The sequence below is a fragment of the Catharus ustulatus genome, chromosome 8 (assembly GCF_009819885.2).
Source record: "Catharus ustulatus isolate bCatUst1 chromosome 8, bCatUst1.pri.v2, whole genome shotgun sequence".
In the NCBI taxonomy this organism is placed as follows: domain Eukaryota; kingdom Metazoa; phylum Chordata; class Aves; order Passeriformes; family Turdidae; genus Catharus; species Catharus ustulatus.
This window is the reverse complement of record NC_046228.1, coordinates 26,576,849-26,599,773: the sequence shown is the minus strand read 5'-3', so window position 1 is coordinate 26,599,773 and position 22,925 is coordinate 26,576,849. Positions and strand designations below refer to the sequence as shown.

The 22,925-nt window shown below is 41.3% G+C and overlaps 1 protein-coding gene and 1 long non-coding RNA gene across 2 annotated transcripts in view; both read right to left on the bottom strand.

Moving 5' to 3' along the window:
• The window catches only part of CDHR1 (cadherin related family member 1), a 45,676-nt gene extending 42,033 nt beyond the window's left edge, over window positions 1–3,643 (bottom strand). Inside the window, exons 1-2 of the mRNA XM_033066286.1 lie at window positions 3,530–3,643; window positions 2,677–2,772 (exon numbers count right to left, since the gene is read on the bottom strand). Coding sequence (XP_032922177.1) covers window positions 2,677–2,772; window positions 3,530–3,590 — 157 coding nt within the window. The 5' untranslated portion in view covers window positions 3,591–3,643. The remainder of the gene's footprint in view (window positions 1–2,676; window positions 2,773–3,529) is intronic.
• A 10,845-nt stretch (window positions 3,644–14,488) lies between these two features.
• On the bottom strand, window positions 14,489–21,983 carry LOC116999153. Its single transcript, XR_004418526.1, has 3 exons — window positions 21,594–21,983; window positions 19,485–19,544; window positions 14,489–17,025 (listed from the first exon to the last, which is right to left on the bottom strand). It is a non-coding gene; the product is annotated as an uncharacterized LOC116999153 (long non-coding RNA).
• Between the last annotated feature and the right edge of the window lie 942 nt (window positions 21,984–22,925).

The window sequence follows — 22,925 nt, the reverse complement described above, 5'->3', positions numbered from 1 at the left end:
CAACCTGAGAGATGACTGCAGGAGTGTGGATGCTTGGGACTGCACGTGGACATGGGAGACCAGATTCCTTCTCCTGCTTCTGGAGGAGATCAGACAAGTGATGAAGAGCAACAGTCTCCTCTGCAGTGCCAGAGAAAAGGGCCAGCCTGGTAGCATTTAGCACTGAGCTCTGGCACAAGGATCTGGCTGTGGTCTGATGTGAACTCTGATCCTCTTGCCCTGTACAAAGCTGAAAGCACACCCAGCACTGCAGCACTGAAGTGTCAGTGCTGTTTGTGCCCCTGTCTGTGGCTGTGTCTGCCAAACCCTCCCTGAGGAGTGGCTATGTTGATATGGGCAGCAGCAGTTTGCATTAAGCAAATCCCAAGGAACTGTGTTCCAATGGAACTTCTGACAGTGCTTTCAGAAGAGAGGACCTTGCAGTACTTACAGCTGTTTGTCAAGGTATTCTGGGAATTAGCCCAAAGAGCACTGGAAGCTGTGTGACAAAGCAAACGTTTGGTCTTCCCAAAAGTAAGGTCTTATTTCTCTTTCCCCAGGGTTTCTACAGGTCTTTTGGAGCTTTCAGAGAGAAGATGCTTCTCTCTTGTCTTTTAAAGCACATTTATACATCAAATCAGAGGGACAAGCCAGCCAGTTTAAACACATGTATCACATCCTGGATGAAGCTAGCAGGCAGGAGGCATAGCAACTCTCAGAGCAGCCTGAGCTTTATCACTGCTGCAAGCAAAGCACAAACTCTCTGGAGACCTCTCTGTCCCTAGCCTGGTTGCCAATGTTACAAAAGCACATACAGAAGCCCATCACATATATCTCATTATTCTTACTCAGGCTGATTAGGAGAGCACAAACACAGGCTAGGATCCCTCACACTGCTGTCTTGCTGTTGAGGCACACTGCCCTTTTTTGGCTGCTAGAGCAGCAGATCAGATGCAGTGGAAATTACTGCTGTACTTCACTGCTGCAGGGAGTGCTGCTGTTTGAGAGACCACGTAGCACTGCAGTCCTGACAGGAGGGACACTCCTGCCCATGTTGTGGCTCTGTGCCATCTTTACTCCTCATGCCCACGCAGGTGCCTGGAGGCTCCCAGTGGAGAGGCTGGTGCCCTGTGAATGCCACTGTCCAGGCTGGCAGCACACCAGGAGTGCAAGCACACCAGGAAAGTGAGTTGTGCTGCCTGTGGTGTCAGTGGTGCAGTTGGCACCACCCCAAACAAACTGAGTTGGGGTCCCAGTTTGTGGCTGTCTGGCATTACAAGCCTTATCTACTCTTGGACAAGTGATTCCACTGGCTAATCTAACTCCAGCGATCAGCAGAACCGTAGGGATTGCCAAGGCTGACCTAAGTGTGGTTTCCATGAGAATCCAGGCAGAAGTACAGCCAAAAATTGCAGCTCCTTGGTCTTCCTCTGGCTTCTGCAAGTGCCACTACATCACTACATTACTGTTGGCCTTCAAGCTGAGGTTTCCACTTAAGCTTGACCAAGCTTATAACAAATTCCTGCTGCATCATAAGCAGGCTCCTTTTAAGTTCATTGTCAAGATGTGTCTACATCATGTGCTGCCTTCTCCCCCTCCTCTTCTCAAGCTGAGCAGGTAAAGGAGAATTTGTTGCTCCCAAACACCCCTCTCCCCACTCTCTAGCAGGCCCAGCAGGGGTCTTGGATGGCATTAACACCACTGGAGAAATGGAGACTTTGAGCAGACCCAGGCAGCTGCTTCCCAGTGCAGAGAGTGACCTTGGTCTGGTTTAAGAAGGCGTGGGTGGCAATGTCAGGCTTTCAGAGCAGGCTGTGCTCTCTGATCCCTCCCTCATCCTGGCCTCCCCCAGCTGCCTAAGCCCCTAAGGTGTTTGGGTGCACCCCATGTGCAGCCAAAGTAAAGGGTGCTTCCATACCCAGTTTGCATTAACTAAATATTTTTCTGATTTAGCCTGTGAAAGCAACAGATGAACAGAAGAAAATCCTAAATAAAATCTCAGTGCAAAGTTTGAAGTAAAGGTGATGTTCATCACTTAATATATTTTTATGTAATTATTTAGGTGTTAGGAGATAATTTTTCGCCCACGAAAATATTGATTATAAATAACCTTTTGTTCTTATTTAACTTTTCTTAGTGCAACTACAGCTAAAAGAAGCTTAAATAGACCTGCATCAGAGTGCTGAAATCTGAAAACTGTATAATTTTTGAATTTTCAATAAAACAAAACTCAAAATAAATCAGTTATTTAGGCAAAGCAATTTTCACTGCAAGTGGAAACATTTTCTACCATTTGTATATAAACATTAAAAATGTGTTTGGAAAAAATCACACCCCTTACTTTTCAATGTACAGCTTGCTTTTATCAAGGCTGATAAAATTACTAGAAACTAGGCTTTCATCTCATAAGCATTCAGAGAACTGGTAAGAAGCCTCTCACCATGAATTTATTTCTGACCCCAGAGGTCAGAAGCTGTGAACAGATTGGTGCACCAAAAAAGAGGGAGCTGGAATTCATGTTTTAAAATCATGTTTTATAGCTACAATTCTAACATGTCATTTTAAATTGAGGCCAATTAAAAGCTTGAGCAAAAAACATGTAAGATCACAGCATATAACAACAACCTACAAGAAAACATAAATGTTAATCATAAGAGCAAGCAACTCCAGTTTAAACATACAAATTTTAATACTGACCAACAGGCGTGTCCTCTGAAAGGCTGAGAAGTGCCATGTTCCCGTTTGTGCTTCTGGCTCCATTATCAAAGAAATAGGGGGCATAATTTGCCTGAACTGCAATTAAAACAAAACAGAAGCCAAACAAAAGCATTTTGTAGGCGGCAGTTTTTTGGCTGGCTCAGTTACCTGACTCTCAGTAAACAGGAGCTGTTTTGGGAATACTAGGAGTGCATAACACACTCATTTGCTGCAATGGATTTTTAGAACTGTATCTGTACAGATATTTTTAATAAAATTACATCTACATGCAACTGTGCCAGTATTTACACAGCAGGAAATAGAGGATATAAAAAAACCTCCAAACTGACAGAAACAAAACAAATAGCAGGTTCTCCCTAAAATAATCTCAACCAATTCCAGACAACTTCAATGAAAAATTAACTTTTTCAGCTTGCAATGATGGAACACCTCTCCTCTACTCTACACATACAAGCCTGAAACTTTCCCAGTGCCTTGGTACCTTACTCAGTATTCTTACCCAGTGTTCTAAGTACATCCTGCCTTAAAATTATGCCTACTATGAGCAATTAACCATAATTAAATACTTACTTGCTGCCAGACAACAGCAAAGTTAAAAAAAAACAAAACAAAAAACAACAAATTAGTTGTCATTCTACTGAGAGATTCAAAATAGCCCATTTGAAACAAAACTGCAAGTATATAAACACAAAGGGTAACATTTGCACAAGGACCAGTTGCCAAGGAAAATATTTCAGAACAACATTAGCACATCAGTAAGGATAACTACAGGATATAAGGTTGTGCTTGTACTCTCCTATATTTTACTTAACAAAGTGATTATTGTACTCACCCAGGCAAACATGCACCAAACTGAGAAATAAGGAGGGGGTGAAATGCCTTACATGCTTCATCCCACTGCAGAAAGAGCCAACTTCTGTGTTGTAAGGGCTTGGCTTTCGTTGGTTTTATAAATTATTTTTTAAAAAATCTCTGAAAAGTCCAGGAAAGTGCCCTTCAGACTGATGTAGCAGGGAAATGTGGAAGAGGCAGTAACAGATGCTAAGATGTTAAGCGGATGACACGTCTTAATTTCTGAGGAATTTAAAGAAGCTCCTTCCTAGCACCTAATTAGACCAATTACTTTGCAGGGAGCTGTGGGACTCGTCTCTGAGAGAAGATTTGGAGGAATCAGTGTAACTCTCATGTTTTGCTGTCAGTACTGTATTTGTGCTGTCCAAACACACAAGTCAGGGAGAAGGTAAAGTAGAAATTTGTTTTCTTTCTGAACTCTATCTTTAATTCTCTAAGTCAGTTATCTGTTTTTAAGAGCTATAATAAGTTTATTTTTATTTTACCTCTGGTGATATTGAGAAACTACAAAAGAAGAAAATCTAATGTTAGATAAACAATAGAAATTATTGTTACCATTTTAAAGCAAACACTTATGATAGCAAAAAAATACACAACATTGCATATTAAAACTGCAGCAATCAAAATGTTCTTTTTATGAGTTGGCCTGATCATTTAATTCTTAAACTGCATGAATTGCTGAAAGCATCTTTTACTTTCAGTGGGCAATTTTCAACCACAATAAAGTATGTTTAACCATCAACACATCAAAAAGTTTACAGAGTGGCTTTTTTAATTGCTTGTTTTGACAGATAGAAGGTGTTTGCACTACCTAAAAAATATATGTATTCCAATATACAATGTGGCTAAAAATCAGCCTCACTGAGGATAAACCTGTTTGAAAGGAGCTCTATCAGTGGCAGGAGGTGGCTCAATGAGCCTTGTGGTCCCCTGCAGCTCAGACCATTCTGTGACTGTGATTCTGCAGTGCCTGGCTGCCAAGCATGGAGATGTTTACATTGGGGCTGAGCTGGTTAAACCTGACCTGCAGCAAAGCACTTGACCTTTAAGGATGCCTTAATGGAGTTTTCGGGGTTATTTAATTAACAGCCAGAGTAGAAGAAAGGTCTAAGAAATTAATCAGTCAAAGAGTTCCCCATCACAGTGCTTTAAAAAGCAGCAGGAGCTGCCCATGCTGCCTGGCAGTGACCCTTGCTGAGGCACAGGTGAGGTGGGCACTGAAAGCAGCTGCAGAGCCAGGAAGCAGCTTCACACAGGGCATCAGTCATCCACATGTTTAATCACTGTCTGCTGAAGTTCCAGAAGGGAGCAGGTTCTTGTTCCCCAGACATAACCCCACAGTCTCCCCTCCCAGCCCTGGCCTGTGGGGTGCAGAGCTGAAGATGGGCAGTGCTCTAGGGATAACTTTCATCCTCATGGAGGGGACAGACAGGCTGGGCAGCTCCTATGCATTTTTCCTAGAGAAGGAGCTGGCAGTTAGATCCTGTCACATATTCATGGTGTGCCTTACCCTGACCCTGGCAGGGGGAACAAATGCTGGAGGGGGCCATGGGAGAGGTCTTTGCTGCAGGCAGTGCTGTGCTGCTCCCATGCTGTGGACAGGGCTCCTGCAGATCCCCTGGGATCTACAGTGCTGCTGCCAGGACACCTCTGCCTGCAGAACAAATCAACTGTAAGGCTCCCAGAAGGAGAAAAGTAAAACTCTTGGGCCAATATTAACAAAACTCATCACCCATAATGGAGTTTGTTGGAGAATGGTACAGAGAGCAAAAGACTAAAGAAGGCTGCAAATGGATCAGACAAATTAATGAAGGCTGGGTTCACTGATGACTAACAAATGTGATGACACAGATGCAAACCCTGGTTCAGTACAGCACTACATTATCACCTGCCAGAAGCTTGGAAGTTAAACCAGGGGAAGGCTTTTTGACATCTTGATCTCTTTCTGACCATCTCCTATGGGACCAGACCCTTGTTCTGAATCTGTATATTTGCAGAGCACTATTTACAAAAGCTCCATTTTGAATCAATCTGCAACTGCACAGTGGCTTGTAAAGCTCAGGGAAACCTGCAGGAGGCAACTATGAAAAACAAATGTATTTTTAGTGCATTTAAATTCATGATGTGGGGATCCAAAGCTGAAAACTGTGTGGGAGCAGATACACATATAGAAGATGGATATAAATTTAGTCCCTGTTGCAGATTTAATCATCCCACCTCTGTCAAAAATAGTATTAAACCACTGATAAAATCACAGAAATAGACCTGCATGGCACCCAAAAGAAAACATAAATAGCACCCAAATGTCTTCTCATCTGCCTCCTCAACCCAGAACTAACAACATACTTTTTTTTTCTGCAGAGTATTTTCCTAGAACAAGTGATGGAGAGCTCTTGTCAAAGTTAATAGCTATCTGTTCCCCTGGTTGCATCCCCTAGGGATCTGAATCTCTAGGGCCTGCATCTCCAAGGAAGCAAAATGCCTCCCTCCTGAATTTCAATGAGTTTGAGCTCTTAATCCCCTCACAGTTTGAAAACCTAGCTAATATGTCTGTGCACAGTCAGATCCATACCTAACACAGCAACATTACACAGAGTCGTTTTTTCTGTCAGAAAATGAACTTTGATCAAAACCAACACAGCTCATGGATCCAGGCTTATTTTGATAAATTTTCACTTTTGGAAGAAAAGAGGCAGGAGGGGGTTTCAGGAAAGAAGTACCTTCTGTCCCAACATTTTTGAGAATGGAAGGATCCCCCTCTCTATTCCATACACTTTTAGCATATCGAGTAGCAAGAAATATAAAAGAAGAATGAAATATACCCATCTGATCTCAAATATACCCCCCAGATCTGGACCAACTGGTTTCCCAGGGTTTTGTTTAGTATTCAGAAGGAAAAAGATCCAGGAAAGATTCAATATCTTCAGAACAGAAGCTTGGGTCACTGATTAGCAATCGCTACTGGAGTTTCTTAGAAAACCTGAATTTTTATACAATAGAAGTTTAAATGTTGGAGGATGCTACAATAATGCAATGAATATTTTTGACTTCCCCACCTCTGACCTCAGCTGGGTGTACTGGGTGTGCAGCATGGTTGTAAAACTGCTGGACTGTGCGCTGAGAAGCCCCCTGGGATGCCCTGAGCCATGGAAAATTTTCTTCCCTCAAGACAAAGCTACTTCCAAACAAGAAACTAAATCATTGCTGGGCACAGGGGTCAGCCACAAAATCAGCCACACACAAGGCCAGCTCCTGCCCTGCTATTGCTCATCTATTTGAGCCTTTGAGAATCTTGGAAAATCCTGGGCCCCACCATGTTCTTTTTTTTCAGCCCTAAACCTTAAGCCCAAGACTTGTAACCCTCCTTAATCAAATATGTCTGACAAGAAAGCAGCTTTCACCAGTGCCAAGAGCTGCACTTTTCTGCAGTTTACACAACCCTGAATGGGGGAATCATGGGTCCCACAAAGACAGCTGCTCTTGAGCCCAGTCCCAAAGCACAGCCGAAAATGTTGGCCAGACCACAACTGGCAGCAGATGCCAACACAGAACAGCACCTAAACTTCCCCAGGAGTAGAGCCCCTCACACTACACAGCAATGCCACCAGGAGCTCAGGGTGGGGATGGTGGGAGCCTCTTCACAGCAGGGGAAGGGAGAGCCCTGCTGTGCCGCTGGAATCCCAGCTGGCACCTGCTGCCACCCGTGCTGGCAGGCTGAGCACAGGGCACCGAGTGAGCTGGCACAGAGAGGAGTTACTCACACCCACCTGGGCAATGCCTGCTGTAAATGGGACCTCTGCATGAGTTGCACTTCCATCAGCTTTTGGATGCTTACATGCATTTGCAATTTAAAAATCATGAGGAAAATAAAATTAAAGAAATAACAGGTATTATTTTCCACTGTCCTGCTTTGCTTTTTAATAACTATGTACTGTCTTCAGATTTTATGTTTCCATTTTCCTCTCTTCTAGGCTCTGGACAAGTATTGATAAGTAATAAAGTTCAAACTCATATAACAACAGTTCAAGCTACTTGTTTTTATATGCTTGTCCTTGAATTTGGGCCGTATATGACATTAGGCATTACCCTGGAGAGGAGTATTCAGCATTTTTTGTGTGCATGTAAATAAATTCAACATAAAAAGCACGACACACTTTATATAAACCTCAGCATGTGCAGAAAGACACCAAATCACACTGTGCCCTTCTCTTTGTAAATCACATGCTAAAAGGGGCTGTGGGAGTTACCATTGATACCTGGAGGCATTATGCACAGCACAGTTCACTCAGAATTCCTCATGCAATTCTGCAAAGGAGAGAAGTGGAGCCTCAGTCAAATCTTCTTGTAACTCTCTATTCTTACATCTTTGAAAGTTACTGGGAAGTTCTTTTTTAGCTTGAAAACAAAGGAAGGGGCCTGAACATAAACTATTGGTAAGACAGACACCCCAACAGCCGTGGCCCCAGCTGGGCTGTCCCTTGCACACCAAAAGGCAAGCAGCAAGTCCCAGAGCATGGTGTGAGCAAGAACCAAACACCATGAGGGCAGCAGGACATGCTGAGGTGATGTAAATATAACCATCACACTTGTTGCCTGGGTGTTGCTGCCTGGCTGGCACCTGGGAGGTGTCAGAGCACTCTTTGTTTCTCCAGAGCTGAGGTACAGTTAAACAGACAGCTCCCACCACAAACCAAACAAAACACTCTTGCCTGCCCAAACTACATCATTCCTCCTAAAAATCTCCCTGCAAAGGACTGAGAGGTGACTTGTACTGGGACATATCAGTCTCCACCAATTCCCACTAATACAGAATGCAGATGATGCTGGAAATCCAGGAAAGCTGTTGATGACATTGCAGATGACTGGTTTTGGTGGTGAAGAATCTCAGATTTTACATTTTTGCAGCACAGCACCAAATTTTCTATCTGATTGCTGGGAGAAACCATAGGAGCTGGGGAATCTGCAAGAACCTGGGCCAGTTTGTTGGCAGGAGAGAAAAGACTGAAGTACCTCAGAAGTCTTCAATGCCCACATTTACATTGTGAATTATCAGCTGTGAGAGAGAAACAGACTTGCAATAGGTCAAACATTGCTCAGTAGGAAGTGACCAAAAAGAGAATCAGTCCTGTTTTGGTGGTTAAATCAAATCAGAGACATGTTCTTGAGTCCTTGGCCATTATCACTAAACTCTGATCCTCCCTGTTGCCAGAACAAATATGCCACCTCCTAAATGAGTTTATGCATCTCTCCACTGCGACTCTCATCACTTAGGATATGCAAATTTGTTAAATGACAGGGAATTTTTGGTAGTCATGACACATTAAAATGCAAACAAATAAACACCTCTTTCTTTCTCTGTTATTTTCTTGCTATTAATTGAATTAATTTAACATTCTAAAAGGAAAATGGCTCATTGTTATAGTTCTGACACATGGGGGTTTAAGTTCAGTTTTCATATCTAGAGCAGACAGTCTATAAATAAACAGTCCAAGATCATTAAATTCACATAAAAGTAATCAAAAGATACTGATGGGTTCGTGAGTGATCTTTGCTAAATTTATAAACCTCTCTTAGCTCAGTAATTCCAGGCTGGAAGTGACACTGTATTGTTTGGTTTAAGGAATTTAATGAACAATATGAGTTGTAACTCAGCTGTCTACACATCTTTTTTGTTTTGCAGCTCCACTGAGCAGCTATGCTAAACCTCAGCGTTGTGCAGGAGAATGGTGAAACCTGGGTAGTATCATGGACTGGTTTGTGTTGGAAGGGACTTTTAAAGCTCATCAATGAACAAGGACATCTTCAATTAGATCAGGTTGCTCCTGAATGTTTCCAGGGACAGGGAATCTACAGCCCTTGTCACAGTATTTCACCACCCTCATCAGAAAAAAATTAGTCTGATAAAACACATAGCATGAAAAAGACTTTGTAACTCAAATGATTCAGGAAGATACACCCACAGAGCAGAAGAAAGAAAACATTCCTCATTCATGGAAAGGAAAACCAAGATTTAGAGATGTGACTACAATCATTTTAACAACTTGAGCCCCTTGGGTTTGAACCCTCCCCTATTTCGGATAGCAAGAACAGAAATGCTCAGCTATTATGTTATCTCCGAAGGAATTAAGAAATTACAATGTCAGGAAAACAGAGGGAGAGCAGACACCAGATATCTATCAGTTTTAACATTTCCACAGTGGCTTTAAAACAGACAACTAAGTGCTGTCCCAGCAAAATGTGGTGGCCATTTTTTCCACACAGGGAAAGAGATGGTACTTTCATCCCATCAGAAAAAATGCTAATCTACATTTAAAAATCCCAGAGCATGATTTACCATGAGTTATTGTCATTCACTGTGGGTGGCAGCAGAGGTTTGGGGAACTCCTGGAAAAAAAGAAGTAACTTCATCTCAGATACAGCTCCTCCTGGTTTTAGTCTGCCAAAAAGTGTTTTATATTTGCAAAAAAAGGTTCTGCAGGTAACTGAGGAAAAGGGAACATTTTCTGCAGCTGCTATGTAATTAAAATTCCTGCTATCCATTTTATTAGCTTAGAGGTTTTTAAAGACCACTGCAAAATCCATTTACAATTCAGTAACTTTGCTGCTTTGGAGCTACGAATCACTCTGCTCGTTTTCTTTCGACAGGGATGGAAAATGAACAAATAGTCCCTAGAATATCCAGATATATTTAGATAGCCTACATTCACTTCAGCAGCATGATCTGTGATGGATGTGGTGCTGTGGAGCATGACACAGATCTGTGTGAAGGATGCCATTTAGCAGCAGACAGGCAGTCCAAGTTATTTATGAAAGAAATAGTATTGTTCATTGTTTTGCCTGTAAAAATTATACATATAATTCAGAGTTGGGGTGTGAATAATGAATAAATAAAGTTTTTATACTTTACTCAGTGTGGTTGAGAAAAATAACGAGACTTGTTTAGGCAGAGCAAAGAAACACCTTTTCTGTTTATGTTCTCCCCATAAACCTCCTGGCTGCTGTGCATGCCGTGGACATCCCTGTGTGGATGCCCTGCTCACACAACTGTATCATGACTTGTTGCACCAGGGGATGTGTGAAAATGAAACATGCTCCTTTCACTGCCATGTCTGACCAAACTCAGCTGTTCAGTACAGGAATGGCATGAATGCAAAGACTACAGGTGAACCAAACCCTTGCTAGAGATCAGCTCTGAACCACACCAGTGCTTTGGCCACAGGGGCTGATGCAGATCCTGCATTTTACTCAGGTAAATGTATGACACTGTGACTGCGGGTGGTTCTTCCTATGATCTCTTCTGGGAATGCAGGGGTGTGCCTTAAACCATTCTCAAAAGGGAACCCCACAACTCAGAAACTCTCACACTGGACTAGGTGATGAGGCACTCACCTTGTTAGGACTGAGATCCAACCTGCCAGGGTACTGCTGTGTCCAGAGGAAACCTGAGTATCCAGCAGCCTTATACCAAAGCAGTGCTTGTTGTTAACCTAAAAAACAAGATATGTGCCAACAGATTTTCTATTACAAGAATATTAAATACTTAGCTTTGAAAAAAACATGGGACTATTGCTCTATTCCCACTTACATTTTCATCAGCTATCTACTCTTTGCCTGGAGAGATTTCTACAATCAGTGTGGGTATGATGGTTCTCAAATCAAGTAGTGTAACCTGGTGAGAGCCCAAAGATTGTCTAACAGCTCCACCTATGAGCACTGTGCTCTCACCATCCCCTCCCACAATTTCTAGTACTTTATCTCTAAATGCTGTACTTACTTGGCTTTGTTAGTTTGTTTTTTTACAATCTATCAATAAGAAAAAGCAAGACAACTATATAGCAAGAATGTCAACAATAGATGCTAAGTGGAGAAATGAATAAAACATCTGAGGCAAGACTTCCACGTCTGCTAACTAAGATTACACAGTCTAAAGTTATTGTAGTGAATGCTGAAATACAAATTAAATAACAGAAAAATCCCTTCTCATACTGTGGCTGTAAGGTGATTATATGGGGCCTTGAAACAGAGATGTTCAAATTCTATAAGTGTCCTTGGTACAAAATTAATGTCAGAAAACAAAAAAGGCAATGCAATACCATTTTAAAACATATTTTTTGAAAATATACACTCCAGTCAATCTCATGGACAGAAATTCATGGAGACAAATTAATGTTGTTCAGCCCTTGAGGAAATTCAGACAGCAGAATTTCTTTGAGATCCCACATATACAAAGAAAGGGTGGGGGACCATCATGCCAAGAGGCAAAATATTAATTTCCTATTCAATGAGAACTGACAAGGAGGAAGACTAGAAATGTTTAGGAACAAAAAAAAGCATGGACAGAATGTTGAGGAAGCAAATAGAAAGACAGTCTTCTGTGCAAAGCACATTTTATAATAAAATTATGAAGAGCAGGTTGACTTTACTGCTCAGACTCAAGGATCTGTTTTAAAAACTGCTGAGTCTTGACTTTAATGAAAATTTAGGAGGAGCTCCTTTCAAAGACGATCAAAGGTGGAGCTTATGAGGCTGAGGTCAAGACACACATAGTGCTTTCTCTCTTTTCATCAACCACACTCCTGAAGATGTGTGCAGAATAAAGCAGCAGTATTGGTATGTATTTTATTAAGTAAAAGGAAATTGCTGAATTGTTTAACCTTGGTACACTCAAACAACATCAAGATAAGAGCTCAGTGACAATTGCCATCATTTATTGTTTCCCAAGTGATGCAAGTTAACAACTGGAAAGCCACTGAGTCAAAAAGAATGCTTTAAAGAGGGACTTGATGACACTGCTGCATTATCTCAGCTCATACAGAATCCTGTTTTTAACCACCCCACTGTTTCTCTGATAGCATTTGTAAACAGATGGACTTTTTCACACTTTTTATTTCCTATGACAGCGTCTTCCTATACAGGCATATTGATCCCTGGTGCAGAAATCTGGGATGCAAATAGATTTTAGCATTGCTTGGCTTTAGCATTGCCACACAGCTGGCACTGACTGGGACAATGCAAACAGCAAGCTTTGTGGGGGACCCACCTAGCAAAGACAGCATTTTCCAGTGCACTTCAGTTTTGGGAGAGAATTTGAAACACATGCTACAGAGATTTGATTTTTAGAGACCAGGCAAGCACCAAAGGGTGCCTCAGGAATATGTCATATTTCTCCCTGAGGGTGGCATCAGTGCTGAAGACCAAACAACATGACAAAACCCAGCAGAAAAGCACTCCCCTTCATGGACCTAAGCAGCATCTTGCTTGTCACATGCTTGAGAGAAAAGATACCCTGCTCCTGTTTGATTTTTGCACTCAGAGTCCCTTTAGCCAGGATGCTTCCATTGCTGTGGCTGCACCACACATCACAAACTGGGTGCACAGCATGGAGTTTAATTATTGTACAGGGGCCTGGGGGGCAGTTAAACAAATTTTTGTGTGGTGAACCTTTGAATGCTCAGGTTCCAATGCCTCCTAGACCAGGGGTGAATCATCAGCCCTGGGCTTGGTGAGAGCTTCTTGGGAGAGCTGAGGTTGTGGCTGCAGAAGCCAGACCAGTCACGTTCATCTGGCACATAGTGACCTGATTTCTCTGAGAACGTGTTCAGAGCCTGACCAGATGGCATTGTGACTGTAAGGTGCTTATCCTATAGGAAATCTGCCCTTAGCTCCCTTGTGGAACATCAGCCTTAAAATGTGAAATTAAATCCCTCACACTTAAAGACATTCACAGTCAGTACATCTGAAACACACAAACAGATGTTGGCACAAAGGTTGAATGACAACGTGAACAAATTCATATTCAGATACTGAACTTTTCTAGCAGAGATCCCACCACTGAGACACTGAAAACAGAAGTAATTTCTGAAAATTCCTTCTGTGCTGATAGATCAGAAACCAAAGCATGATGGAAGTTGTGTGTTCAAAACCAAGGTAGATTGTCCAGTGTCTGCTGTAAGTCTTACAATACTGAAGGCTACTGGAACCACAGGCACACATGGATTGGAACCAACACCCTTGCTTCTGCCATTACAGAGCTCTCTTTGCTCCCCAACAGCAATTAAAAAAAAAAAAAAAGAGAGTCCTGCAGAGCAATTAACTGTGATGAAGAGAACTGCTTACATCTAATAACAACTGGCTGAGTGAGGTAAAAAAAGACTGTAAGTGGGTTTTCCCCTCAGTCTACAGGAGGGACAAAATAGAAAAGCTTTGGACAAATTCTCAGAAAAAAAATTTGGTAAAAAGTGCTCATGCATCTGACCTGCCTCCACAATCTGACAATACTTTCCTAAAACTAGCTAGCAGTATAACTTTGGACAAAACAGAGTCAGGCAAAAGGTCCTCAGACTAGATCCAATGAATACTGAAGCCACCATGAGTCATCTACTCAATTTTGGCAAGAGTTAGCTGTGTATCTACACAGGAAATAGTTATCCTTCTGCTTTTATATTTCAGGAAAGTTTATTGTTTGAGATGACATTGTTCACAGAGGACTGTAGTTTTCCTTAAAGGGAATCACAAGAAGTAGATCCTGTAGTCCACACTTTAGATAAACAGAACTCCTCCAGAGCCAAAATTCTGAATTCCTTGAGGATACCTAGTCCCTTGCATCAGTTGTGAGCCAGTCTAGAGAGCTGAAAAGCCATCATCAAGAGTCCTTGTTACACCTTTTTGGATAATATTTTGTATAAAGAATACACATTTTTGTTTCTACTACTACCCACTTAGAAAAAGAGATCCCAAAACTTGCCTCTACATGAACAGTCTCTGGCAGCAGGGCTCATTTCTCCTGTGCTTCTGACAATTCACAGTCATAGTGCCAAATAAAACAGACTGATTTGGTGTTAGCTGGTGCTATTAAGCTGTAAACAAAGTGAGGAGCCACCTGGCTCACTTAATTGACAGGGTCAGACCAGGATTCAACAGCTGTTCTGTCAGGCATGGAGACACTTCAGAAACATCTTTATTGCAACTTAAGGGCTGTGCAATTTTCTTGCTTGACAGCAGAATGCATACAAAACCACAAGATACAAAAAATGCATTTGTCAGCTTGGACAAGATAAATTTACTACTTTATATAAGCATACAGTTTGTGTATTTTGAAAAGCCACTGAGCAAATATGTTTCTCTTCCAGTAATGCCAGACAAATACATGTAGAAGTGAAAGGAAAACAAAAGGAGGAACAGATGCCTGTAAGTGAAACCATGATCAGATGGTAGCTCTGTTCTACCACATGGGGAAATGGCCTGGTACATAAGAGTCCAACTCTGCTGAGGAATTGCATTCAAGAAGACACACAGTATTCTGATACTTCTAAAAGATGCAACAAAGCATTTGGGCAGCAGTCACAGTCCATGCTGAAATAATTTGGAGGTTCTTGCTTTAGTCTGCTTAGCCAAGGCTGGGACTTTAGACAAGTAGCATCTTTAACTGGAATAGCCCCCAACCAGGGATTGAGGCCAGCATGGGAAACTAAGTAAAAATACTTAAGTGCATTGAATTATGCCCTCAGATCTCTCCAGAGATCTAGAGTATTTCTGTAAGAATTGTGCTAATGGTCTCTGGGGCTTATGCTTTTCTTATCAGAGGGAGCATTTTGCCTGAAGGAGGGTTGGAGAGTGTGGAGCATGCTGTTTGGAGGGTGTAAGGCAAAGAGAAAATCATAGAGCATTTTTCTTATAAAAGAAAAGGGCTTAAACTCACATTAGAGAACAGAATCTTTCAACCTGTTAGTGATGCTTTATACAGAGCAGTAAACACATGGCCATATTTTACAGGGACAACCCTGCATCAAACAATACCAAAAACGCTTTTTACATTTACTTGTCATTTATATTCTACAGATTCTTTCTGTGAGCTCCACAAAACAATAGAAATAAAATCTGTTGGCCCCCTGACCAGAACTGAACAATGAAACACAGTTCTTCCACCAACCTCCTGATTCAGATGTCTTGCAAGGAGGACTGGAAGTTCTTTTATCCTTGATATAAAAAATGCTATGCATGGTCAGGTCTTCAAAAATAGAAAGCTGAGTGTCAGATCTACCTGCTCTCAAAACCAGTATGAAAATAAAGTAATAGCAAGCACACAGAAGACCCAGAAGTAGGTTCAATTGCTCAGTACAATAGAAACATTCTCAGTAAGAGCAGGACCCTGAGTAAGTGCCCATAAACTTGACCTTTTGGAATTGCATTTGCCTGTGTGAGTTACAACAGACCTCTGACTGTTCCCATTCAACTCCCCCAGATTGTGAAGGGCACCAAAACCATTTCTATCATACTGACAATTATGTTAAGAGTAGTACTATGAGTACTGACAGAAAAATTACTATTTGCAATCTGCAATTTGCCCAGCAGCAGAAAAGGTTCCTACTCCTCCTCATATTCACTAGAAGAAAAAGTGAATTTATGAATAACCAAGTAATTCAGTTTTAAGGACTCTCCCCCAGGCAGAGAAATAGCAGCAATGCAGAGGACAGTCAGGAAAGAACAGAAGACACATGACTAAAGTATCAGCAGGTGCTTTAGTTTCTCTGTTATTCAGCCCTTTGGTATTATTCTTAGCATTTATTTCATGCTCCAGTAAGCTTTGTTTATTGAGGTGATCACACAACTCTGTTGTCTTGAAAGAAAAGCTGCCTTCTGGCTTCAGAGGAACAGATGAAATCTGATTAGGTTTAATATCTTTTCAGTGTGCTCTTTAATAACCACCTGATGACACTCTTAAGGAAGTTAAAACCAGGCCACTTTGATTTTAAAGTCAGATTTAGCCCCCTTGGAAAACATATTGAAAATCTTACTTGCATCTGGCCCATCACCACTATTTTAACAACCAGCTTATCTAGTTTCTCAGCCCTTTCTAAATGATGAGATTTTTATCATTTGTAGAAATCTATTTCCAAGTGGATTGCAAGCACTGAGCACAAGGGCTGCAGGAAAAATCATCAATGATTGATGATCATACAAACACCTTTGTTAATAAAAAATAAATAATTAAAAGAAAATATTAAATTTGCAAGTATACTGGTAACTAGAAACAAAAGCATCAACCCTTCACCACCTTTTAAGTAATTTAGAAATACAAACCAATGCAATCCAGCTACCTCTCAACCAGTTCTCCTCATTCTCTTAAGGAGCTAAATCCCTGCTTGGAGCAGAGGAACATTCAACTGACACAAAGTCTGGTGGCAGCCAGACAACTTCGCCTGACTCTTTCTGCCAGGTTAATACTAACAAAGATGCCTGAGTGAAGGCATACACAAACAATACCGAAGCCTTTCCCCAAATAAAAAGCAATGTGAAAGGAGGGTCCTCAAGATAGTGAAGCACTGTCAGTTGTGCATGTAGGCAGATGCTTTTCACCCTCCTCTCAGTCTGCTCATTTTAGCTGTGGAAGTGGTCCAGAAATCACTGGAGGGACTCGCTGAGAACAAGGCTTGCAGTATTTCCTTTTTTCCAGTTGAGTCATTTTAGAACTTATACCTGTAAAACAAACATGAAAAAGAGAGAAAACAGAGGGATTTGTTTAATTGGGAGTATGGAGAATGGCACAAAACTCTAATGTCTGAAGTTCAGCCATGTTTGTATGGGCAGGCTTAGATTAGCAGTGATCTGAAAATAAACAGGGATGTGATGGAAATTTTTTTGTTTTCATTAGGTTGCTGGAGGTCACTGCCTCCCAGCAGCCTGTTTTCCCTTTAGTGAGGGTACTCAATCACTGAAAGTTTGCTGCTGCTGGAGTTTCCATAGTCCATAGGTGAAGGTCTTCATAGACACAGGATGGTGCTACTGCCTCTCCAGAGCTTGAATTCTGCAACTGACACATTAAACAGTATCTTCTCCTAACTGTCATCACATTCTCCCTATTTCCTGGTCAGAAGCCATAGACTGATGTTAGCTTGAAGCAATTGCTTCTCAGCAATTGGTTCTCATGGAATGACAACATTCCAGGAAACAAGTGGTTTTGCTTCAGAAGAAGTAGCCAGTGTGGTTTTATATGATTATACAAAACCCTCTCCTCAGGCCACTCTGAGCTGGTCCCCCAGTGGCTTTGCAGCTTGCCCATGGCACACGCCCAGCACAAAGAACACTGCACAGCAATGCTGAAAAACAGTCCCTGTGCTTTGCCTGAAGACTATAAAGCAAGTAATATCCCCCTAAAAAAGACAGCACAAGTCACCCAGAAATCTCATAGCAACAATACAAAATAAAACCAATACTGCACAATTCCAGTCAAGAGCCACACATTAAACAGAATAATTCAGCTTTGGGCAGTTGCTGTGTTAGGCCCAAGCTTTTACAGCTGCCTCTCAGTAAGAGCAGAAATCAGTTCAGATCACCACTTTGATACAAGCAGATATGAGGAAGTGATTTGCAGCACAAAGATGTACCCCATACGGAAGCAAATAAACAACAATCACTGACCTAAAAAAGGTTTGGCTGCAGGTAAGGACAGGAGATGATTACAGTAAGCATATTGAATGCTCAGAGAACCAGGGCAGAGTGTAATGGGACAAGCAAAGATCATAAAGTATTTCTGTGTTTGTAGCAAGGAAAGCATTTCAGATTCCCTCTGTAGGAGATTTCCGTGGCGAATTTACAGGTTTTAATGGAATGCTTCCTTTGTACTCCTTTCTCCCCCTGTGAGCACAGTACCTTCCATTGCTCTGTGAGACAAGCATCACTGAACTTCATCCCCAGGAAACAGCAGTCTGCTTTCAAAGGAGCACTGTCTTTGCAAGCACTTTTATCAGAGAGTTTTTGTGCCTGTTGCATGTAGAAAAGCCTGAAACCCCCCCTATTTTGGCAGATAGCATAAAGTACTCACACTGAACAGTAGCAATCTCGGTAATGTGGGAAGGGTACAGGGTCAGGCAGGCAGTAGCCCGTGTGATCCAGCTCAGGCAGAAGTGGCAGAAGCCTCCTCTGTGCCTCTGGCACTGCACTCCCCAGGCCTGGTGGGCCAGCTGGGAACCTGCTATTGCTCAAGTCCTCAGTTGCTGCTACACCTGCTGATTGAATGAGCAGCCTCAGACAGCTATAAACCCCTGACCCATAATAATTCTCCAATTTGTTCACTGCTCCTGGTACCAATGGGACTCTGCCTATAAAACAGAGCCCATGATTCAGCCCTGGGAAGTTGGACAGGAAGGAAAGGCTCCAGTTAAAGGAAAACTCTAGAGTAACACAATGACTTACACCTAAGTTATCTAAATATAAAAAGTAATAAGGCATTTAAGATATTTTATCAGCTAGAGTGAATTTGCTTGGAACTTCAAATTAGTAATTTTATGATTAAAAGATTAGAAATAGGAAATAAACTATTTTAGATTGAATTCTTTATCTTTAGAGTTTAACAAAAGTTATCAGGTAGATATTTTATTGAATTTAGAAACATTAAGATTTAAGATGCTAGGATTCTAAAGAGCATACTAATCCTTTTAGCCTAGACTTGTTCATGGTTTAGCTTTTCTTCCACTGGGGCCTCACTGAAAACAGGGACTATTATGTACTTTTACTTGCACAGTCTTTATACTGTATTTAGGACAGATTCAATCTCAGTTAATTCTTGTTCCTACTAGAGCTGTACATCCAAAAATTGTATTTTTGGGTATTTACAGAATCACACTTTGGTTGATTTCTCAAAACATGAAAATGAACGCAGCCACAGATGAACGGTGATGTAATACAGCAGGGCAAAGCCAGGATAATATTTCACTTTTGCAACTGCTCTTATCAGTGAGGAACACTGATACTCCTTTAATCAGGCTTGATCATACTTCTCTTTATTGTTTTATACTGTGGGCACGAATTGGATTCTAATCTCTTCTAATCTTATTTCTTCCCGATCCAAATACTCAGTAAATTTCCTAAGAAAAAGAGAACAAGTTCTCAATGATATGATTATCTAATTCATCTAATGAAACTGTAAACCTGTTTACCTTTACGCATTTTTAGCTTGAGTTTGGGTGCTTTTAAGCAGCAGAGTCTGTTCTTCTGACCTAAGGGTGAAAAATAATACATTATCAGTGGAGACAGGTAATACAAATAACTGTACATATACAGTAAATGTGTCAGAGTCCACAGACATTTTGCTCACTGTATTTACCACTGACATCCTTATATGGAGAGATCTGTAAAAAAAAAGGATTATCATGACTGATTTTTAGATCCCTGCACAGCTTTGTCCCTAGTGTGGAACAGAAACTTATTTGCTCTTTTCCATCATTATTCAGAGATTCATCAGATACACATTGTGAAGATTTCTTTGTCCTTTGAAATGTCACACTGGCAGGCAATACAGTTATACTTACACCACTTTAAGAAAATATAAAAAATTATCAACAGGAAAAGAGAGCATCTCTGTGTTCAGATGCTCAGGAGTGTAGAATAAATTGCTTTGGACAGGTAAAGCCACTGAAATATTCCCTCCCCACCACACCTAAATAAATGAGCTTTTGACTGCAGTTGACATAGTATGTGCTCACCACAATAAAGGGGAAAAAGAAGGTTTACTCTGGAGCTGAGGAGGAGCAGAAAGGACAGAGGCAGAGGATTTCTCATCAACAAAATTTAACACATGGTCAATGTCTTGGGAAATCACTGAGTTGCAGTTTGCAGCCAAGGCTGGCGATGGAGGCTGAGCTATCTTATCACCACAGTTTAGTTCTGATGTTACAGGTTTAACATGCAGAGTACATTTATCTTGCACACCCAGCACTTTCACGTGGGTGCTTACAGATAAGGAACAGTGTCCTTTGCACGTTTCCTCCCCACCTTCTGACTCATAGAAGTACCATGCACATCAACAGAAAGGGAACTGAGAGGTATTAATTTGTATTTTATTGATAGGGCCATCTCCTGTCCTTCCTGGACAGGCTTCCTTTATGCTCCTGAAGACACATGTAGAAATTCTCCAAGTCTCTTTGCACTGTTCCTTAGGTTTTCCTCAAGGGTCATGGAAAAACCTGACTTAAAAGAAGTAGAAAAGGTAAAGGGAGCAGAAAGGCTTCAAGTACCACTGCTCTGGCAAATAGCTCTACCATTCAGCACAGACTCCAGTAAATAAGGAAACTGGGCAGCTGACTTAACCAATTAGAAAAACAGCTTCCATATGCTTCTCCATGCTCATATTTGCACATAAAGCAATTCTTAGAAGGTTTCTAGAAAATACCAAGCATGGCAAGTCTGCTCTTCCTGATCTTTGGACACTTAGCTTATTTGTTTTTCCTTCTTTCCCATTTACTCTCTACATCTTGTATAAAATATGCATTTTGAAGAATCATGGTGAGTCTCTACAATATCAAACTTCAAATCTGCACAGGTAACTCTAGACTGCACCTCTCAATTAAAAAACTCTACTGAACTGTCCTTCTGCAAATGTACAAAGACATCTGCAGAGATGTGGCTATAGACAGATGGAAAATCCTCTGTTTTCAAGATTTTAACTGCTCTATGAATTTGGAACACTGCAAAATGGTTAACTAAGTGTCTCAAGGTACTGCAACTGAAGTGTGGAATATCAGTGGTAAAAAAACCCAAGCAACCAACAAAAAAACAAAGAGAAAAAAAGTTTAGATTGATTGAAGGTCTGAAGAGTTACTCTCACTTGTCTCACTCTTCTATAAAGGATTTCTCATATACTCTGTTAACCTGACTGATTCATGTTCCCTTCTTTCATAAGGGTAGAAACTTTTTCCATTAACACATTTCCCACTACTGAGAAAATGATACTATTTTTACATTGGTGGATGGTTGGTTATCTACTGGGAAAATCCAATGGGAAGTATTTTCAGAAAAGCAGATTTCAGAACACAGATTAAGGTAGAAGTTAATCATGCTGTGCAACAGGCAATAACATAGGAAAACACTACTGTACAAACCAAAGCACTGATATGCTACCATATTCTTCTAAATTCAATCCTCCTTCTCATTGTCAAGCTCTGTTTGTTTCCTTTAATTAAAATCAACATAGTAAATAAGCATTCTATATCAAAAAAGGAAAGAACAGGAAAAGAGAAAGCTGTGCTAAGAAAACTATAATACTGTACCTTCTGCAGCAAAGGCATTGAAGCACAAAAGACAGACAAGCAAAAAGCCACAAAGTGTCAGGAGCTTCATCCTTCCAACTAGTCACGAGATGATCCCGAGGAAGCTGAAGGAGTGCCTTGGTCTCCTCCAGCACAACCTCAGCTTTTTATAAGATAGAGCCAAAGGAACGTTATGTTCAGAATGGGTGGAGATTTGGCCTTTGTATCACACCTCAACAGATTAAAGGAACAGCACTTCCTAGTTCAAGAAGCAATTTACTCAGAATCAGGCAGCACAGAGAGCTCCCTACCAGTTTCACAGGAGCTTGGAGTATTAAAATACACAGGGATGCTGTGAGGCAGAGTCCTTGTCCTGTGCTTCACAGCAGCCTTTCCAGAGCACCTGGTGTGCTCCTCTGTTTGAAAAGGCAGAGAGCACAGCAGAACTAAACCTGTATGGACAGTAATCAGGGCTTGAAAAGGCAAACTAAACCCAGGCTGTTTTAATCAAAGCAATTGCCAGTGTGTTGTTACCATAATTACATAACAAGACAGCTCGTTAAGCAGCGGATTTCTGAGTTTATTATTAACTTCTCAGTTTCTGTTGGATCTGAATAATTAAGTTATGGAGATTCCAGATAACAGTTCAGCTTAAGAAGTCATCCAATTCAACTAAGTATCAAGGTTCACAAATGTAATTTGTAAAAAAAAAAAAAATGTCCTTCAAGGAGGGACCAGCTATAGAGCTGTGTCTCATAAAAAGGGCAAAAAGTTCAGGTTTGGCAGCAATCAATTCTCCTTGCTTTATCTGGTAAGATTTGGGTCTCTAACAACAGAATATGTTATAAGCTAAGTAGTCTTAAAAGGTGGGAGCAATATCTGCAAGCCACCCAGACTTGGAATTACAGCAGGTTAGAAGGCTTCACTCTGGTGCACATATATTGCCCCCAGCCCCAGTTTCAAAGGTTTCCTATTTCAGATTTGGGATTTAACTTGTTTCTTGCACTGCATCAGCAGCCTTCCAAATTGGGTCATTCCTTTATCTACCAATTTAGCCCCAAAAGCTTATTTCTGCAGTCCTACCTAGCAATATCCATACATGGTGAAGATTGCTAATGATTGACAGCCTTTTTTGTTTGCCTAGGCCGGCGTTACCAAGGTTCAAGAATCAAATCACAGACAAATCTTGCTACAAGATCGTATCTTCCAAGTGCTTTACGAAAGGCCTGCCTCGCGCTGGCACACCTTGTTGAGCCTGTAGTAAGGCCATTAGTTCACATCCCTGCTGGCATGTCAGGAGGGACTTTTACAGTTCAGTCAATGCAGAGAAAGATGAATGACAACAGAGCAGCA